This window comes from Bufo bufo, chromosome 7 (assembly GCF_905171765.1).
Source record: "Bufo bufo chromosome 7, aBufBuf1.1, whole genome shotgun sequence".
NCBI lineage: Eukaryota > Metazoa > Chordata > Amphibia > Anura > Bufonidae > Bufo > Bufo bufo.
This window is the reverse complement of record NC_053395.1, coordinates 106,999,751-107,022,199: the sequence shown is the minus strand read 5'-3', so window position 1 is coordinate 107,022,199 and position 22,449 is coordinate 106,999,751. Positions and strand designations below refer to the sequence as shown.

Sequence of the window (22,449 nt, the reverse complement as noted above, 5' to 3'; positions counted from 1 at the left end):
TTTAAAACATGAAATTCGCTCATCTCTAATTGCAATATTTATATTGAGATGAATTTTATTTACATACTCTGGTCCATCTCTCCTTGCAGTAACAGTCTGTCAGCAGTAATCACTTTTGTAGGAAAGTTAATTCTTCTGTGCTCACCACTCTTTCACTTTACATGAATTTTTAAAATTTTCTCTGTAAAAGAGATGTTTTCAGCAGTTGTATTTTTTTTTTCTTTTTCTAAACATTGCTATAGCTAGAGATGAGCAAATCGAAGTTGACGAAGTGGAATTCGATTAATTGGGGTAACAAATCTTTTTTTTATAAAATGGCTGCTGCACATGTTAGAAAAAGTAAGTAAGAAGCCCGGGAATGAAGGATCACCCATGCAGCCAGCTAATCAGCAGATAGCCAGGCCCTGTGATGCAACAGCCCTATAAAAACTCTCCTCCTGCCCAGTCTCCACCAGTTTCCATTGACAGACGTGGCAGGCACTAGGAACAGTGATTAGGAAACAATTTATTCACAAAATATTACTATTGAGCAGTTCAATGACAGCTAAGTGATAGTGTAGGGATATAACAGGTCAAGGAGAAGGAGGACTGTAGAGGGAAGTCAGGTGGGCGTATGTATATGGATATATATATATATATATATATATATCTGCCCCTTCTTTGATATGTGTATATATGTATATATATGGACCCCTTTATATGGCCAATAGGGATATATGTTTCCTGCATGGCCGTGTATATATTGGCCCTGTATGGCAAGTGGGGACATATGTATGTCCCCTGTATGTGATGCCCCAGGTATATGCGAGTGTGTGTGTATATATAGATGTGTGTATGTATTTGCACGCATGTCTATGTATATACAGTCATGGCCAAAAGCTTTGAGAATGACACAAATATTAGTTTTCACAAAGTTTGCTGCTAAACTGCTTTTAGATCTTTGTTTCAGTTGTTTCTGTGATGTAGTGAAATATAATTACACGCACTTCATACGTTTCAAAGGCTTTTATCGACAATTACATGACATTTGCAAAGAGTCAGTATTTGCAGTGTTGGCCCTTCTTTTTTAGGACCTCTGCAATTCAACTGGGCATGCTCTCAATCAACTTCTGGGCCAATTCCTGACTGATAGCAACCCATTCTTTCATAATCACTTCTTGGAGTTTGTCAGAATTAGTGGGTTTTTGTTTGTCCACCCGCCGCTTGAGGATTGACCACAAGTTCTCAATGGGATTAAGATATGGGGAGTTTCCAGGCCATGGACCCAAAATGTCAACGTTTTGGTCCCCGAGCCACTTAGTTATCAATTTTGCCTTATGGCACGGTGCTCCATCGTGCTGGAAAATGCATTGTTCTTCACCAACCTTCTTGACACCAGGCCATCTTCCAAAAGTCTTCGCCTCACTGTGCGTGCAGATGCGCTCACACCTGCCTGCTGCCATTCCTGAGCAAGCTCTGCACTGGTGGCACTCCAATCCCGCAGCTGAATCCTCTTTAGGAGACGATCCTGGCGCTTGCTGGACTTTCTTGGACGCCCTGGAGCCTTCTTAACAAGAATTGAACCTCTTTCCTTGAAGTTCTTGATGATCCTATAAATTGTTGATTGAGGTGCAATCTTAGTAACCACAATATCCTTGCCTGTGAAGCCATTTTTATGCAACGCAATGATGGCTGCACGCGTTTCTTTGCAGGTCACCATGGTTAACAATGGAAGAACAATGATTTCAAGCATCACCCTCCTTTTAACATGTCAAGTCTGCCATTTTAACCCAATCAGCCTGACATAATGATCTCCAGCCTTGTGCTCGTCAACATTCTCACCTGAGTTAACAAGACGATTACTGAAATGATCTCAGCAGGTCCTTTAATGACAGCAATGAAATGCAGTGGAAAGTTTTTTTGGGGATTAAGTTAATTTTCATGGCAAAGAAGGACTATGCAATTCATCTGATCACTCTTCATAACATTCTGGAGTATATGCAAATTGCTATTATAAAAACTTAAGCAGCAACTTTTCCAATTTCCAATATTTATGTAATTCTCAAAACTTTTGGCCACGACTGTACACTTATGTCAGCATGACAGTATGTATGTGGGCTTATTGCTGCCCATTCATGCCCCCGGTTTTGTATGTATGTATGTATAATTATGTTTATAGATGTGCCCCAAGCATCTGTGGATATAATTATATATATGTATATATGTAGAGGGAAGTGTATTGAATATTCCCTAGATTCAATTCCCTATCAACACTTATCAACAGGTTATCCCCCATGTTTAGAGAAAGACTTGTGCTGATAGCCTGTAGGATAACAGCTGATCAATATCTAGTCCTCTTTTGTTCAGGCCCTAAATCTCTGGTCACCTCAGGACAAAGAGATTGCAGACTCTCTGGCACTGTTTGTCAGGGGGCTTTCTAACAAGAGACATCATGAACCTGTTTCCACACCTCTGCCCCATGGCTAAACTCCATCCCCTACTTCCAGCATTTTGGGACTAGGGGGGAGGACTCTTGGGATTTGAGCATAAAGAGAGGGACACTTGGTAGAGGGGACAGAAGTGGAGTGCATGCAGCCTCATGGATGAGAGAAGAGCCGAGCCGCCCCCCCCCCCCTGAAGAGGATCACCCATAGACGGACGAGCACCCCCTGGACAACGAGTGCCGAGTATCATTAACCCCTATCCCACCAACGGTATTTACCCTTACCTTCCCCCCTATACCACCAACGATATTAACCCCTACCTACCCTATCCCACCAACAAATACCTACCCTATCCCACCATAGGAATGTCAGAGGTGGAGGCGGGGTCGAAAACACCTGAATGACGCTACCGGAGTAGGCGGTGTCTTTCGGAATGACGCTCCAGGAGTGGGTGGAGATTACCTGAGTGACGCTCCAGGAGTAGGTGGAGAGTACATGTATAACATCTTAGGAGTGGATGGAACACATAGGATGGTATTTTTAATATAATAGATTGAGTTGGAGCATTTTAGGATATGAGAAGATATGATGTGGGATAGATTCCTGTAAGGAGGCTGAACATATGCATTGAATATAGGCATTAGCGGTAACCCGAAAGGGTATATATATGAACTGGCAATAGGGAGTGGAAACCCGCTCTCATTTGTATTTTATGTTTATATTTTAAAGGTGATTGTATTATAAGAATCACTGAATGTGATTTTATTTTGTATGATGTAAAATTGTTGCTTTTGAAAATATGTTATATGGATCGGAACTACACCGGCTTGAATAATGAGATCAGCTGGGCTATTTAAAGGGCTCGATTGCGAGCATGCGCAGTCATCGCCCCTGAAGCAGCGAAACCCGGGTCGGGCAGGAACGTGACGACTGATTTGTATTTTATGCCTTTTGTCTACTGACTTGTAAGTAGAATAAAACCTTTTATAAAAAGATTCCTAAGGGTGCTTCACTATTCTGCCTATCTTCTTAAACCCTGTAGAGGAGGAGGTCTAAGAGGATCGTATCCTTTGGGTGTCGAGGAGAGGGGCTGATACCCTTTTGCCATCCACTTTTGACCGGGAGACATAGTCAAACAAAAGATAGTTAACATCAGAGAAAGCTTCAGTACACAGTCCCCACAGACCCTCTACACAACAGCTCGGTCCTCTTCTCCCAAAACCCGCTTCTCCACCATAACAGAAGAAAAACTCTACACTCTATTTTCCAGATCACATCTCACCAGTCACCACCTGTGCACTTGACACAATCCCATCCCACCTCATCCCTAATCTCACCACAGTGTTATTCCAGTGCTAACTCATCTCTTCAACCTATCACTAATCTCTGGTGTCTTCCTCTCTGCTTTTAAACATGCTACCATTACACCCATTCTCAAAAATACTTCATTTGACCCATCTTCTTTGTCCAATTATTGCCCCATATCACTTCTTCCGTATGCCTCAAAGCTACTTGAACAACATGTCCATTAGAAACTGTCCTCTCACCTCTCCTCCTGCTCCCTCTTTGACCGGCTACAATCTGGCTTCCGACCCCACCACTCAACTGAGACTGCCCTTACCAAAGTCACCAATGACCTACTAACAGCCAAAACCAAAAACATTACTCTGTCCTCCTTCTCCTTGATCTGTTATATCCCTACACTATCACTTAGCTGTCCCTGAACTACTCAATAGTAATATTTTGTGAATAAATTGTTTCCTAATCACTGTTCCTAGTGCCTGCCATGTCTCTCACTGGAAACTGGCGGAGACTGGGCAGGAGGAGAGTTTTTATAGGGCTGTTGCATCACAGGGGCTGGCTATCTGCTGATTAGCTCGCTGCATGGGTGATCCTTCATTCCCAGGCTTCTTACTTACTTTTTCTAACATGTGCTGCATCCATTTTAGAAAAAATATGATTCGTTGCCCCGATCAATCGAATTCCACTTCGTCAATTTCGATTCGCTCATCTCTAGCTATAGCAATGTATCAAAAAAGAAAAAAAAAATACAACTGCTGAAAACCTCTGTTTTACAGAGAAAATTTTTAAAATTCATGTAAAGTGAAAGAGTGGTGAGCACAGAAGAATTAACTTTCCTACAAAAGTGATTACTGCTGACAGACTGTTACTGCAAGGAGAGATAGACCAGAGTATGTAAATACAATTCATCTCAATATAAATATTGCAATTAGAGATGAGCGAATTTCATGTTTTGAAAATCGTTCACGCTTTGGTGGTAAAAGCAGAATTGCATTATGGATTCCGTTACCACGGACCATAACACAATTCTATGCCGGAATGCAGTACGGAATGCCTTTAGAGGCATTTCGTTATTCATTCCATCATAATAGAAGTCTATGGGCTGCATAACGGATCCGTCCCGTTTCCGTTATGCAGGAGAGGACTCCCCTGCATAACGGTAACAGGACGGATCCATTACGCAGGCCATAGACTTCTATTATGACTGAATCAATAACGGAATGCCTCTAAAGGCATTCCGTACTGCATTCCGTCATAGAATTGCGTTATGGTCCGTGGTAACAGAATCCATAACGCAATTGTCCTTTAACCAACAAACAAAGCGTGAACGATTTTTAAAACATGAAATTCGCTCATCTCTAATTGCAATATTTATATTGAGATGAATTTTATTTACATACTCTGGTCCATCTCTCCTTGCAGTAACAGTCTGTCAGCAGTAATCACTTTTGTAGGAAAGTTAATTCTTCTGTGCTCACCACTCTTTCACTTTACATGAATTTTTAAAATTTTCTCTGTAAAAGAGATGTTTTCAGCAGTTGTATTTTTTTTTTCTTTTTCTAAACATTGCTATAGCTAGAGATGAGCAAATCGAAGTTGACGAAGTGGAATTCGATTAATTGGGGTAACAAATCTTTTTTTTATAAAATGGCTGCTGCACATGTTAGAAAAAGTAAGTAAGAAGCCCGGGAATGAAGGATCACCCATGCAGCCAGCTAATCAGCAGATAGCCAGGCCCTGTGATGCAACAGCCCTATAAAAACTCTCCTCCTGCCCAGTCTCCACCAGTTTCCATTGACAGACGTGGCAGGCACTAGGAACAGTGATTAGGAAACAATTTATTCACAAAATATTACTATTGAGCAGTTCAATGACAGCTAAGTGATAGTGTAGGGATATAACAGGTCAAGGAGAAGGAGGACTGTAGAGGGAAGTCAGGTGGGCGTATGTATATGGATATATATATATATATATATATATATCTGCCCCTTCTTTGATATGTGTATATATGTATATATATGGACCCCTTTATATGGCCAATAGGGATATATGTTTCCTGCATGGCCGTGTATATATTGGCCCTGTATGGCAAGTGGGGACATATGTATGTCCCCTGTATGTGATGCCCCAGGTATATGCGAGTGTGTGTGTATATATAGATGTGTGTATGTATTTGCACGCATGTCTATGTATATACAGTCATGGCCAAAAGCTTTGAGAATGACACAAATATTAGTTTTCACAAAGTTTGCTGCTAAACTGCTTTTAGATCTTTGTTTCAGTTGTTTCTGTGATGTAGTGAAATATAATTACACGCACTTCATACGTTTCAAAGGCTTTTATCGACAATTACATGACATTTGCAAAGAGTCAGTATTTGCAGTGTTGGCCCTTCTTTTTTAGGACCTCTGCAATTCAACTGGGCATGCTCTCAATCAACTTCTGGGCCAATTCCTGACTGATAGCAACCCATTCTTTCATAATCACTTCTTGGAGTTTGTCAGAATTAGTGGGTTTTTGTTTGTCCACCCGCCGCTTGAGGATTGACCACAAGTTCTCAATGGGATTAAGATATGGGGAGTTTCCAGGCCATGGACCCAAAATGTCAACGTTTTGGTCCCCGAGCCACTTAGTTATCAATTTTGCCTTATGGCACGATGCTCCATCGTGCTGGAAAATGCATTGTTCTTCACCAAACTGTTGTTGGAAGAAGTTGCTGTTGGAGGGTGTTTTGGTACCATTCTTTATTCATGGCTGTGTTTTTGGGCAAAATTGTGAGTGAGCCCACTCCCTTGGATGAGAAGCAACCCCACACATGAATGGTCTCAGGATGCTTTACTGTTGGCATGACACAGGACTGATGGTAGCGCTCACCTTTTCTTCTCTGGACAAGCCTTTTTCCAGATGCCCCAAACAATCGGAAAGAGGCTTCATCGGAGAATATGACTTTGCCCCAGTCCTCAGCAGTCCATTCACCAAACTTTCTTCAGAAGATCAATCTGTCCCTGATGTTATTTTTGGAGAGAAGTGGCTTCTTTGCTGCCCTTCTTGACACCAGGCCATCTTCCAAAAGTCTTCGCCTCACTGTGCGTGCAGATGCGCTCACACCTGCCTGCTGCCATTCCTGAGCAAGCTCTGCACTGGTGGCACTCCAATCCCGCAGCTGAATCCTCTTTAGGAGACGATCCTGGCGCTTGCTGGACTTTCTTGGACGCCCTGGAGCCTTCTTAACAAGAATTGAACCTCTTTCCTTGAAGTTCTTGATGATCCTATAAATTGTTGATTGAGGTGCAATCTTAGTAACCACAATATCCTTGCCTGTGAAGCCATTTTTATGCAACGCAATGATGGCTGCACGCGTTTCTTTGCAGGTCACCATGGTTAACAATGGAAGAACAATGATTTCAAGCATCACCCTCCTTTTAACATGTCAAGTCTGCCATTTTAACCCAATCAGCCTGACATAATGATCTCCAGCCTTGTGCTCGTCAACATTCTCACCTGAGTTAACAAGACGATTACTGAAATGATCTCAGCAGGTCCTTTAATGACAGCAATGAAATGCAGTGGAAAGTTTTTTTGGGGATTAAGTTAATTTTCATGGCAAAGAAGGACTATGCAATTCATCTGATCACTCTTCATAACATTCTGGAGTATATGCAAATTGCTATTATAAAAACTTAAGCAGCAACTTTTCCAATTTCCAATATTTATGTAATTCTCAAAACTTTTGGCCACGACTGTACACTTATGTCAGCATGACAGTATGTATGTGGGCTTATTGCTGCCCATTCATGCCCCCGGTTTTGTATGTATGTATGTATAATTATGTTTATAGATGTGCCCCAAGCATCTGTGGATATAATTATATATATGTATATATGTAGAGGGAAGTGTATTGAATATTCCCTAGATTCAATTCCCTATCAACACTTATCAACAGGTTATCCCCCATGTTTAGAGAAAGACTTGTGCTGATAGCCTGTAGGATAACAGCTGATCAATATCTAGTCCTCTTTTGTTCAGGCCCTAAATCTCTGGTCACCTCAGGACAAAGAGATTGCAGACTCTCTGGCACTGTTTGTCAGGGGGCTTTCTAACAAGAGACATCATGAACCTGTTTCCACACCTCTGCCCCATGGCTAAACTCCATCCCCTACTTCCAGCATTTTGGGACTAGGGGGGAGGACTCTTGGGATTTGAGCATAAAGAGAGGGACACTTGGTAGAGGGGACAGAAGTGGAGTGCATGCAGCCTCATGGATGAGAGAAGAGCCGAGCCGCCCCCCCCCCCCTGAAGAGGATCACCCATAGACGGACGAGCACCCCCTGGACAACGAGTGCCGAGTATCATTAACCCCTATCCCACCAACGGTATTTACCCTTACCTTCCCCCCTATACCACCAACGATATTAACCCCTACCTACCCTATCCCACCAACAAATACCTACCCTATCCCACCAACGGATCTCCCTGATTCTACCCTATCCCACCAACGGATCCCCCTGATTAACCCCTACCAACCCTATCCCACCAACGTACCCCTGCTATAACGTCCTACTATTAACCCCTATATAAACCCCTATCCATTGCTACTGTAGTCATTTCCCTGTAGGGATAGTTTTTAGTCTAGGTTGGGTGGGCTGTTAATGTATGTGTGTGTGTGTACTGTATAGTTAGTTTGTGGGTGGAATTTGGTATTGTGTAGTGTAGTTTAGTACTGTATTTTTAGTACTGTATTGTTAGTGCATTGCGTGCGTTGTGTACTGTAGGTGTTAATAAATGTTATTTGTATTATACCTATCGTGCTACGTGTGTTTATTAGCGGTAGCTAGCTCAGTTAGGCGCTTGCAGCTAGTTTAGTTATTAGCGTAGGGCAAAGTAAAAGTAGTGTTATTAATTGATAAAGGTATAAATAGGCGGAGTCACCTCCTATTTATGAATATTAATTATTGATATTTACATAAATATTGGTAATTAATATTCCCTATTTACAAGGACAGAGTAATGTTTTTGGTTTTGGCTGTTAGTAGGTCATTGGTGACTTTGGTAAGGGCAGTCTCAGTCGAGTGGTGGGGTTGGAAGCCAGATTGTAGCAGGTCAAACAGGGAGCAGGGGGAGAGGTGAGAGGACAGTTCCGAATGGACATGTTGTTCAAGTAGCTTTGAGGCATACGGAAGAAGTGATATAGGGCGATAACTGGACAAAGAAGATGGGTCAAGTGAAGGCTTTTTGAGGATGGGTGTAATGGTAGCATGTTTAAAAGCAGTGGTGAAGACACCAGAGGTTAGTGATAGGTTGAAGAGATGAGTTAGGGCTGGGATAACACTGTGGTGAGGTTAGGGATGAGGTGGGATTCCGTTATTCATTCCGTCATAATAGAAGTCTATGGCCTGCATAACGGATCCATCCAGTTTCCATTATGCAGGAGAGGACTCCCCTGCATAACGGTAACAGGACGGATCCGTTATGCAGGCCATAGACTTCTATTATGACTGAATCAATAATGGAATGCCTCTAAAGCGTGAACAAATTTCAAAATATGAAATTTGCTCATCTCTAATTGCAATGTTTATAAAAATATTATGAAAAAAGCATGCTAAATGCACAGCCATGTCTTGATTTTTCGGTTGTACTGTGAAACAAGGTCACTCAAATAAGTTATTAAATTTCATTTTCTTACCTGGAAATAAAAATCTAAGGTTCCAGCCATGTCAGTATGTTCTGGAAAACACTGTAATAAAAAATAAAAATAAAAAAACATAAATTCTATATTATTAAACAAGGTATTTCAAATTACAATTTCACATTTATTTATTTCACATGTACTATAAAACATGATTGAAAGTATTTCATTTCTGATAAAGTTCCAGACACAAAGTAGTTTAAAGAGAACCTTTCACCACTCCTGACATGTCTGTTTTAATAGCTTCATGCATTTCCCATGTAATAACAATTCTAGAGCATCTATTCTTATGGCTGTATGTTGTGCCATTCCTTTATTGTTTCTACTAGAAGTTATGACTGAATTGCTATTAGCTTTCAGTAAGGGTACAGAGGGGAGGTAACAAGTTGGGGGGGTGTACATGCACAGACTCACTCTATCCAATCAGACTATGCAGGTACACCCCCCCCCCCCAACTGGTTACCATCCCTCTGTACCCTTACTGCAGACATCTGTCACCGCCAGTTCTGTGAGAATGTCTGGCAGACGTTCTTCTCTACCTCTTGCATGACGTTCTTTGTTTTGGTTTCACTTTGTCATCTCCTTTCCTTCTCCCAGGTGTCACCTATTTAGACTAATTTTCTCCCTTTATATTCCCTCCCATACTGCCTCACTTTGCGGTTTATACTACTTCCTGGATGAGGTGTTCACTGCTGGAGGCTGCTGCTAAGATAAGTCTTTTTCTTTATTTGTGTTTCCTTGCTGGCTTGATTCTAGGTGACCCTGACTCCGTCCGTATTAAGTGCAGGGAGCCGGTGGTCGTGTCCCCTCACTAATAAAGGGTCTTCAGGTGTCACACAGTCTTAGGTACGTGGGCATGCAATCGTCTACCATTCAGACCCTTGCATGGGCATAGCAGACAGGGAGAGCTCTTAGGGTTTTATTGGGCTCACCCATATGCTCCTTAGTTTGGGATGAATCCAGTCGGATGTTTATTTATAAGTTCCAGCTATCTGCAACATCATCCGTGACAACATCTAGCAAATATTCATAACTTCTAGTAGAAATAATAAAGGAATGGCACAACATAGAGACATAAGAATAGATGCTCCAGAATGGTTAGTACGTGGGGAATGCATCAAGCAATTAAAACAGACATGTCGGGAGTGGTGAAAGGTCCTCTTTAACCACCTCAGCCCCCCTAGCTTAAACACCCTTAATGACCAGACCACTTTTTACAATTCTGCACTACACTACTTTCACGGTTTACAACTTACCACCCAAATGAATTTGACCTCCTTTTCTTCTCACTAATAGAGATTTCATTTGGTGGTATTTCATTGCTGCTGACATTTTTACTTTTTTTGTTATTAATCAAAATTTTCCGAAATTTTTGAAAAAAATATGACATTTTTCCCTTTCAGTTGTAAATTTTTTTTTTAAAAAACGACATCTATATATACATTTTTCTCTAAAATTATTGTTCTACATGTCTTTGATAAAAAAAAAATGTTTGGGTAAAAAAAAAAAATGGTTTGGGTAAAAGTTATAGCGTTTACAAACTATGGTACAAAAATGTGAATTTCCGCTTTTTGAATCAGCTCTGACTTTCTGAGCACCTGTCATGTTTCCTGAGGTTCTACAATGCCCAGACAGTAGAAAAACCCCACAAATGACCCCATTTTGGAAAGTAGACACCCTAAGGTATTCGCTGATGGGCATAGTGAGGTCATAGAACTTTTTATTTTTTGTCATAAGTTAGCGGAAAATGATGATTTTTTTTTTTCCCTTACAACAGCGGTTCCCAACTGCTGGGCCGCGGAGGATTGTTAGCCGGGCCGCGGCGATCAGGGCAGTCTTTAACTCTGTACTAATGAAGCGCTTCCATTATGGAAGCGCTTCATTAGTACAGAAGGACCAGGGAGCGGTGAAGGATCTGTACTCACCACTTCCTGGTCCTCGGCTCGGCTATCGGCTGTGCATGGCTGCGCACAGCGTGAGGTCTCTCTGTGACCTCACGCTGTGCGCCGCTATACACAGCCAGCCGACAGCAGAATGAAGAGGATTGCGATGGTGACCAGGAGCAGGAGAGGTAAGTGTTTTTTTTATTTTATTTTATTTGCACTGGGGGCTTATGGCTGACATGAGGGACATGGGGCTGACATGAGGGGCTAATGGGGGCTTATGGCTGACATGAGGGGCTAATGGGGGGGCTTATGGCTGACATGAGGGGCTAATGGGGGGCTTATGGCTGACATGAGGGGCTAATGGGGGGCTTTTGGCTGACATGAGGGGCTAATGGGGGGCTTTTGGCTGACATGAGGGGCTAATGGGGGCTTATGGCTGACATGAGGGGCTAATGGGGGGCTTATGGCTGACATGAGGGGCTAATGGGGGGCTTATGGCTGACATGAGGGGCTAATGGGGGCTTATGGCTGACATGAGGGGCTAATGGGGGGCTTATGGCTGACATGAGGGGCTAATGGGGGCTTATGGCTGACATGAGGGGCTAATGGGGGGCTTATGGCTGACATGAGGGGCTAATGGGGGGCTTATGGCTGACATGAGGGGCTAATGGGGGGCTTATGGCTGACCTGAGGGGCTAATGGTGGGCTTATGGCTGACATGAAGGGCTAATGGGGGGCTTATGGCTGACCTGAGGGGCTAATGGGGGGCTTATGGCTGACATGAAGGGCTAATGGGGGGCTTATGGCTGACATGAGGGGCTAATGGGGGGCTTATGGCTGACATGAGGGGCTAATGGGGGGCTTATGGCTGACATGAGGGGCTAATGGGGGGCTTATGGCTGACATGAGGGGCTAATGGGGGGCTTATGGCTGACATTGGGGGGCTTATGGCTGACATTGGGGGGGTTTATGGCTGACATTGGGGGGGGTTTATGGCTGACATTGGGGTGGTTGATCTGAGCCATTGGGGGTCTGATCTGAGGTCTGATTCACATTGGGGGTCTGATTGCTGGTCTGACCTGAGGTGTAATGAAAAATATTTTTTTCTTATTGTTCTCCTCTAAAACTAGGTGCATCTTATAGGGCGAAAAATACGGTACAGTGCAGCAGAGACCAGTGCAGCAGAGACCATAGTAAGTTTATATAGTCATTATATAGTGTTATATATTTTAATATGCACCTTGTGTTTTGTTATGCGCGTGAATCCGCAAAACACATACGGACCTCTGAATAGAGCCTTACAGGGGGGTGATCACCCCATATAGACTCCCTGATCACCCCCCTGTCATTGATCACCCTCCTGTCATTGATCACCCACCTGTAAGGCTCCATTCAGACGTCCGTATGTGTTTTGCGGATCCAATCCGTGGATCTGCAAAACACATACGGACCTCTGAATGGAGCTTTGGTGGTGATCACCCCCTCTGTCATTGATCCCCCTCCTGTGAGGCTCCATTCAGACGTCCGTATGTGTTTTGCGGATCCGATCCATGGATCCGCAAAACACATACGGACCTCTGAATGGAGCCAGCCTTACAAGGGGGTGATCAATGACAGGGGGTGATCAGGGAGTCTATATGGGGTGATCACCCCCCTGTAAGGCTCCATTCAGACGTCCGTATGTGTTTTGTGGATCCGATCCATGGATCCGCAAAACACATACGGACCTCTGAATGGAGCCAGCCTTACAGGGGGGTGATCAGGGAGTCTATATGGGCTATATGTCATTGATCACCCCCCTGTAAGGCTCCATTCAGACGTCCGTATGTGTTTTGCAGATCCATGGATCGGATCCGCAAAACACATATGGATGTCTGAATGGAGCCTTACAGGGGGTGATCAATGACAGGGGGGTGATCAGGGAGTCTAATATAGGGTGATTAGGGGTTAATAAGGGGTTAATAAGTGTCAGGGGGTGTGTGTCGTGTAGTGGTGTTTGGTGCTACTTATTACAGAGCTGCCTGTGTCCTCTGGTGGTCGATCCAAGCAAAAGGGACCACCAGAGGACCAGGTAGCAGGTATATTAGACGCTGTTATCAAAACAGCGTCTAATATACCTTTTAGGGGTTAAAAAAAATCGCATCTACAGCCTGCCAGCGAACGATCGCCGCTGGCAGGCTGCAGATCCACTCGCTTACCTTCGGTGCCTGTGTGCGCGCGTTCACAGGAAATCTCGCCTCTCGCGAGAGAACGCATATATGCGTCCACCCAGAACAACAGGGCCGCCGCCAGGGCGCAATCCTGCGTACGGCGGTCCTGAGCTGGTTATAGGATAACAAAATGGTATGTGCAAATGTCATATATTGAATAGCTAAAGCAGTCCACAGTTTAACCAAGGCCACATTCAGGTAGAAAAAACTATGAGATTCCTGCACCATTTTTCATGTATCAAACTATCTTCCAATAGTAGTGGCCTCGGCCACCATGCCTGTATGATCACTGTTGGGAGGATATCTGTAATACAGTGCCACAATCCCACTGCAACTACCTGGTATCAGATAAATCTATGATTCTGGAAGCAGTGGGGTATCTCCCATAGTGGCAGACCACGCAGCTGCTATGGGACCCCTGGGAAAGGGAAACCCATAGTGGAGGATAGGACCCACCCCCTAATTACCATCAATACTGGCTCATCATGTCATTACAGGTCCTGTGCATCTAGCAAGGGAAGTGCACAGAGAATAGTGTAGTTTGCAGGTTAGAACAGTGCATCTGCAGGACCTGTGATGACATCATCTTCAGTGTCACATGTCCTGCATGATCTAGCAAAGCAACTGCACCAATAATGGGGTAGTTCCCAGGTTTGAAAGGTGCATCTGCCAGGACCTGTGATGACATCACAGATCCATTAACCCTTAGGCTACTTTCACACTAGCGGCACGGACCTCCGGCAGGCTGTTCCGTCGGGTGAACAGCCTGTTGGATCCGTCCTGCCGCTAGTGAATGTAATGTGTGCCCCCGGACGTGCCGCTAATGTGAAAGTAGCCTTAACAGCAAGGATTAGAAGTGCACAATGTGCTCTGCATTGATCCATTGAGAATGGAATGGAGTGGTAAGAGGAGGTCCTCCACTTTTCTCTTCATTTGCCCCCTCCCACCCACATGACCTATTTTTACACATTGATTACTCATATATAATACTGCAGACAGTTACAATGACCATGTACCTCACACACAGTGAACATAATGTATAACTGACCACATATTTCTGTACACATTGCATCTATTATACCTTGTGTCTCATATCAGTAAACTGCTCTCTTATATATATATATATATATATATATATATATATATATATATAGTGTGCTGCTATATATATATGGTGTGCTGCTACTTTATTTGTTTGCTGTATTATTCCCGGGTAGCTTGCACCTGCGATTTGTCTCAGGAGGTGCTGTTCCGTTTTTTGCTTATATGTATATTATAGAGGACCAGGCATCCTCTTTGGAACTTAGCACTCCCCACCCATCCCCCACCCCTTGGTGTTTTTAATCAGAGTAACAATGGAGCGGGACCCTCCGTGTTAGAGTAGGTCCCACCTGATAAGAAGCTACCTTGTCGTCTGGTAGGTGGGCTCGACATATTTTTGATCAATAATATGCGCTAAGAGCTTCTTCACTGCTTTGCAGTAATTATTTGGCGTCATTTGACCCTGTTCACACATTCACCTGTTCACTCAGTCTTAGCGCATATAGTGGTGTGCTGCTACTTTATTTGTTTGAGATTATATATATATATAATAAAGAAATCGGACTGCACTCCAGTTGAATCTTCAGTGAAAAAAGGTTTATTCACCCATAGGTGGCACAAGCGACGTTTCGGCTCGCATATGAGCCTTTCTCAAGCATTGGTAAGATGTGAACAAGTTACATATAAAGGTGTGTCAATCATAACACTTAGTGTTTAAACTTAATTGATACTTAAAGACATATCTGCAGAAAAATATTACAAATAAAACAACATACTGCCAATTCAATGTGGTTAATAAAGTGAAAGGTACAGTGAGTGCATAAAGTGCATAGTGCATCAAAATTACATCTGAATTCATCCAAATCCATAATTAATCTCAGCTGTATTCTACTCGGAATGTGATGATTGCATAAATCATAATGATACACATGTGTGGGAGGAGAAAACAAGTTAATTGATACCTGGGACAGTGCTAGCGACCACGCTGTCCATCGCGCTGTACAGCGCGTCCTTGCAATGTCTTTGCGCATGTCCCGACCGGCTATTGCGTCATACTCAAGCGCCCTCCATGGGACGCACGTGCGTAGTCCAGTCACATATCACTGACGTGGGCGACGTATGCTGTGATAGCTCACGTCATCCTGTGTATCTATCAAGGGAGGAAGCGCATGCGCATAAGTAGTCCCCGATATACTAGCCACCATATTGGATAAGGGGATACTGCCCTATTGTTAATATGTACTATATACTATATGAGCTGCCGTTTTTCATTCCACATTACGTCACTCAATATATCAGCAGGTTGGAAGAGTCCCCTCCCTTTCCAAGAAGGAGGCTCAAATCCAATCGTTACCCCAGTCCTATAAGCACGTCAGTGCCATCAGTGCTGTGGGTTCCAAACCTGCTAAAATACGTGACTAAGAGGGATTCTCCTCATCTTCATGTATCAGAACGTTACCTATTAACAGGTCGGCACCATAAAAAGGTATAAACATAAATTCCATCCTATTTAAAGATTGATGGCACTGACGTGCTTACAGGACTGGGGTAACGATTGGATTTGAGCCTCCTTCTTGGAAAGGGAGGGGACTCTTCCAACCTGCTGATATATTGAGTGACGTAATGTGGAACGAAAAACGGCAGCTCATATAGTATATAGTACATATTAACAATAGGGCAGTATCCCCTTATCCAATATGGTGGCTAGTATATTGGGGACTACTTATGCGCATGCGCTTCCTCCCTTGATAGATAGACAGGATGACGTGAGCTATCACAGCACACGTCGCCCACGTCACTGATATGTGACTGGACTACGCACGTGCGTCCCATGGAGGGCGCTTGAGTATGACGCAATAGCCGGTCGGGACATGCGCAAAGACATTGCAAGGACGCGCTGTACAGCGCGATGGACAGCGTGGTCGCTAGCACTATCCCAGGTATCAATTAACTTGTTTTCTCCTCCCACACATGTGTATCATTATGATTTATGTAATCATCACGTTCCGAGTAGAATACAGCTGAGATTAATTATGGATTTGGATGAATTCAGATGTAATTTTGATGCACTATGCACTTTATGCACTCACTGTACCTTTCACTTTATTAACCACATTGAATTGGCAGTATGTTGTTTTATTTGTAATATTTTTCTGCAGATATGTCTTTAAGTATCAATTAAGTTTAAACACTAAGTGTTATGATTGACACACCTTTATATGTAACTTGTTCACATCTTACCAATGCTTGAGAAAGGCTCATATGCGAGCCGAAACGTCGCTTGTGCCACCTATGGGTGAATAAACCTTTTTTCACTGAAGATTCAACTGGAGTGCAGTCCGATTTCTTTATTCCGTATCAGTGGGTAAGCACCAGTTACCATACTCGGACAGTGCACCCTCTCTACTTGTTTTTTGGCTTGGTGGTGCTGCTGGTAATTTTTTTTACATATATATATATATATATATATATATATATATATATACATACATACATATATACACACACACACACACATATACACTCACCTAAAGAATTATTAGGAACACCTCTTCTATTTCTCATTTGCCTTCAGAACTGCCTTAATTCTACGTGGCATTGATTCAACAAGGTGCTGATAGCATTCTTTAGAAATGTTGGCCCATATTGATAGGATAGCATCTTGCAGTTGATGGAGATTTGAGGGATGCACATCCAGGGCACGAAGCTCCCGTTCCACCACATCCCAAAGATGCTCTATTGGGTTGAGATCTGGTGACTGTGGGGGCCATTTTAGTACAGTGAACTCATTGTCATGTTCAAGAAACCAATTTGAAATGATTCGAGCTTTGTGACATGGTGCATTATCCTGCTGGAAGTAGCCATCAGAGGATGGGTACATGGTGGTCATGAAGGGATGGACATGATCAGAAACAATGCTCAGGTAGCCCGTGGCATTTAAACGATGCCCAATTGGCACTAAGGGGCCTAAAGTGTGCCCAGAAAACATCCCCCACACCATTACACCACCACCACCAGCCTGCACAGTGGTAACAAGGCATGATGGATACATGTTCTCATTCTGTTTACGCCAAATTTGGACTCTACCATTTGAATGTCTCAACAGAAATCGAGACTCATCAGACCAGGCAACATTTTTCCAGTCTTCAACAGTCCAATTTTGGTGAGCTTGTGCAAATTTTTCCTATTTGTAGTGGAGATGAGTGGTACCCGGTGGGGTCTTCTGCTGTTGTAGCCCATCCGCCTCAAGGATGTGCGTGTTGTGGCTTCACAAATGCTTTGCTGCGTACCTCGGTTGTAACGAGTGGTTATTTCAGTCAACGTTGCTCTTCTATCAGCTTGAATCAGTCGACCCATTCTCCTCTGACCTCTAGCATCCACAAGGCATTTTCGCCCACAGGACTGCCGCATACTGGATGTTTTTCCCTTTTCACACCATTCTTTGTAAACCCTAGAAATGGTTGTGCGTGAAAATCCCAGTAACTGAGCAGATTGTGAAATACTCAGACCGGCCCGTCTGGCACCAACAACCATGCCACGCTCAAAATTGATTAAATCACCTTTCTTTCCCATTCTGACATTCAGTTTGGAGTTCAGGAGATTGTCTTGACCAGGACCACACCCCTAAATGCATTGAAGCAACTGCCATGTGATTGGTTGACTAGATAATTGCATTAATGAGAAATAGAACAGGTGTTCCTAATAATTCTTTAGGTGAGTGTATATACACTGCATATATTATACAGTATTATAGATGCAATATGTACAGATATATAGTATATACAGCAGTGTGATATGTGAAGTATGAGGTATAACTTACACCTTGTGCACTCTTGTATATACTATGGGGGTCATTTATTATACTGAAATATGCCTATATTAGGCGTATTTTAGGCGCAGATGGCAGTGCCGCTATCTGGGACTTTTTCCAACTGACACCAGGTCTAAAATTGCGGGAATATACACTGCTCAAAAAAATAAAGGGAACACTTAAACAACACAATGTAACTCCAAGTCAATCACACTTCTGTGAAATCAAACTGTCCACTTAGGAAGCAACACTGAGTGACAATCAATTTCGCATGCTGTTGTGCAAATGGGATAGACAACAGGGGGAAATTATAGGCAATTAGCAAGACACCCCCAATAAAGGAGTGGTTCTGCAGGTGGTGCCACAGACCACTTCTCAGTTCCTATGCTTCCTGGCTGATGTTTTGGTCACATTTGAATGCTGGCGGTGCTTTCACTCTAGTGGTAGCATGAGACGGAGTCTACAACCCACAAAAGTGGCTTAGGTAGTGCAGCTTATCCAGGATGGCACATCAATGCGAGCTGTGGCAAGAAGGTTTGCTGTGTCTGTCAGCGTAGTGTCCAGAGCATGGAGGTGCTACCAGGAGACAGGCCAGTACATCAGGAGACGTGGAGGAGGCCGTAGGAGGGCAACAACCCAGCAGCAGGACCGCTACCTCCGCCTTTGTGCAAGGAGGAACAGGAGGAGCACTGCCAGAGCCCTGCAAAATGACCTCCACAGGCCACAAATGTGCATGTGTCTGCTCAAATGGTCAGAAACAGACTCCATGAGGGCCCGACATCCACAGGTGGGGGTTGTGCTTACAGCCCAACACCGTGCAGGACGTTTGGCATTTGCCAGAGAACACCAAGATTGGCAAATTCGCCACTGGCGCCCTGTGCTCTTCACAGATGAAAGCAGGTTCACACTGAGCACATGTGACAGAGTCTGGAGACGCCGTGCAGAACGTTCTGCTGCCTGCAACATCCTCCAGCATGACCGGTTTGGCATTGGGTCAGTAATGGTGTGGGGTGGCATTTCTTTGGAGGGCCGCACAGCCCTCCATGTGCTCGCCAGAGGTAGCCTGACTGCCATTAGGTACCGAGATGAGATCCTCAGACCCCTTGTGAGACCATATTCTGGTGCGGTTGGCCCTGGGTTCCTCCTAATGCAAGACAATGCTAGACCTCATGTGGCTGGAGTGTGTCAGCAGTTCCTGCAAGACGAAGGCATTGATGCTATGGACTGGCCCGCCTGTTCCCCAGACCTGAATCCAATTGAGCACATCTGGGACATCATGTCTCGCTCTATCCACCAACGTCACGTTGTACCACAGACTGTCCAGGAGTTGGCAGATGCTTTAGTCCAGGTCTGGGAGGAGATCCCTCAGGAGACCGTCCGCCACCTCATCAGGAGCATGCACAGGCGTTGTAGGGAGGTCATACAGGCATGTGGAGGCCACACACACTACTGAGCCTCATTTTGACTTGTTTTAAGGACATTACATCAAAGTTGGATCAGCCTGTAGTGTGTTTTTCCACTTTAATTTTGAGTGTGACTCCAAATCCAGACCTCCATGGGGTGAAAAATTTGATTTCCATTTTAAAATTTTTGTGTGATTTTGTTGTCAGCACATTCAACTATGTAAAGAACAAAGTATTTCAGAAGAATATTTAATTAACTCAGATCTAGGATGTGTTATTTTTGTGTTCCCTTTATTTTTTTGAGCAGTGTATAATTATATATATATATATATATATATATATATATATATATATACATACATACATACATACACACACACATACACATACAGTACACACCAAAAGTTTGGACACACCATCTCATGCAAAGAGTTTTCTTTATTTTCAGGACTATGAAGGCATCAAAACTATGAATTAACACATGTGAAATTATATACATAACAAACAAGTGTGAAACAACAGAAAATAAGTCATATTCTAGGTTCTTCAAAGTAGCCACCTTTTGCTTTGATTACTGCTTTGCACACTCTTGGCATTCTCTTGATGAGCTTCAAGAGGTAGTCCCCTGAAATGGTCTTCCAACAGTCTTGAAGGAGTTCCCAGAGATGCTTAGCACTTGTTGGCCCTTTTGCCTTCACTCTGCGGTCCAGCTCACCCCAAACCATCTCGATTGGGTTCAGGTCCGGTGACTGTGGAGGCCAGGTCATCTGGCGCAGCACCCCATCACTTTCCTTCATGGTCAAATAGCCCTTACTTTCAAAGTTTTCCCAATTTTTCGGCTGGCTGACTGACTGACCTTCATTTCTCAAAGTAATGATGGCCACTCGTTTTCCTTTACTTAGCTGCTTCTTTCTTGCCATAATACAAATTCTAACAGTCTATTCAGTAGGACTATCAGCTGTGTATCCACCTGACTTCTCCTCAACGCAACTGATGGTCCCAACCCCATTTATAAGGCAAGAAATCCCACTTATTAAACCTGACAGGGCACACCTGTGAAGTGAAAACCATTTCAGGGGACTACCTCTTGAAGCTCATCAAGAGAATGCCAAGAGTGTGCAAAGCAGTAATCAAAGCAAAAGGTGGCTACTTTGAAGAACCTAGAATATGACATATTTTCAGTTGTTTCACACTTGTTTGTTATGTATATAATTCCACATGTGTTAATTCATAGTTTTGATGCCTTCATAGTCCTGAAAATAAAGAAAACTCTTTGAATGAGAAGGTGTGTCCAAACTTTTGGTCTGTACTGTATATATATATATATTCAGCAGAGTACAGATATGTTAGCTACGAGGTAGAATAGATGCAGTCTGTACAGATATGTATTAAGGCCGATTAATTGGCCTGTATTTGTGGGAGGGGCGCCCTGCCCTATATCTAGGACGCACCTTTCTCCAGAGGGGACGGACGGCAGCAGTGTTCCTGTTACAGCCGGCGGCATCAGCATCTCCTAGGCGACAGAGCGTCACTTCCGGTCGGCGCTTCCTCCTGCAGTCCGGCGTCCTGTTCCTCCTCGTGCGGCTGCCTCAGCGCAGTGTCGGCTCCTTAGTCCGGTCGGTGGGGTCGGTCCCTCTAAGGTATGAGAGGGACATCCCCACACCGGAACGGCAGTCTGGCAGCACGCCCCGCTCCCACGTGACTTGTACGCAGGTAGCAGGAGTCAGCGGGACTCTGTTCGTATATTTGCTGGGGCTACTCGCATTAGGCTCTATCTTTCTGCATTGGGGGAGGCTTGTAAGGGAGTAAGGACGGGGGGAGGGGGGGGAATGTCAATGAGAAGGCTAGTCTTTGAGGGCGGAGTTTCAATCTGCCTGATTAATCACAGCCTAGCTGTTTTTAACTTTTCTGTCAAGACGAATTTTGTGTAATCACCATGACTGTTATATGGGGGGCAAAGTCTGGCACGGGCCGCCGTGCTGTCAGTTAGGTAGGGGGTTAATGCCATACAGCGTGATGGTGATGAGTTGTTGGGGGTAGTACCCCCAGTAACAGGCGCCCCTAGACGTAGGCCAGCAGGGGCACGCCAGACCCTTCACATTGTATGGCATTTTATTCCATTGTTTTGTTTCAGATGGGCAGGTTTCTCATTTGCCTGTCTTCATGCATGTCAGCCGTTCAGCCAACTCTGTGAGAACCCCGGCAATCTGACAATCGTGTCTCGTCACCCAGCTTCGGGTCACATGAACGCAGGCGCAAGCGTTGTTAAAAAAAAAAAAAAAAAAAATACTTATTCTGCTTAATTCATGCGGACAGGTCTATTTCCACGGTTGGTTCCTTGTGTTCTTCTCATATCAGCATCGTGTCCTGTTTCCGGTAAGGTCCTCCTTCTTTGTCTCCAATTTATTTTCCACTGTCACACGTCTCCTCTTTCTCCGTACCTGACAGGTGGTCACCAGGGTCGGTTACCTTTGCATGATGGTTTCTGCAGTGGCGGTGGTGGTGTCAAGGCACGGGTGGTAGTCAAATTGTTGCTAAACAGTGGTAGTGACGGTCCGTCTTTTTGCTTGCTTTACAGTCACAGAGAGCATGTCAGCTAGGTTGCCGGAAGACAAGTTGGTTAGGGTCCGCGCAGTCATTCACAGTTTCGTCACTGGTAGGGTCACCACCAAGAAGGAACTGCAGTC

At 44.0% G+C, this 22,449-nt stretch overlaps 1 protein-coding gene across 1 annotated transcript in view; it reads right to left on the bottom strand.

Annotated features, from left to right (window-relative positions):
- The window catches only part of LOC121008604 (glutaminase kidney isoform, mitochondrial-like), a 1,417,393-nt gene that overhangs the window by 506,925 nt on the left and 888,019 nt on the right, over positions 1-22,449 (bottom strand). The window contains exon 11 of the mRNA XM_040441254.1: positions 9,409-9,459. Coding sequence (XP_040297188.1) covers positions 9,409-9,459 — 51 coding nt within the window. The remainder of the gene's footprint in view (positions 1-9,408; positions 9,460-22,449) is intronic.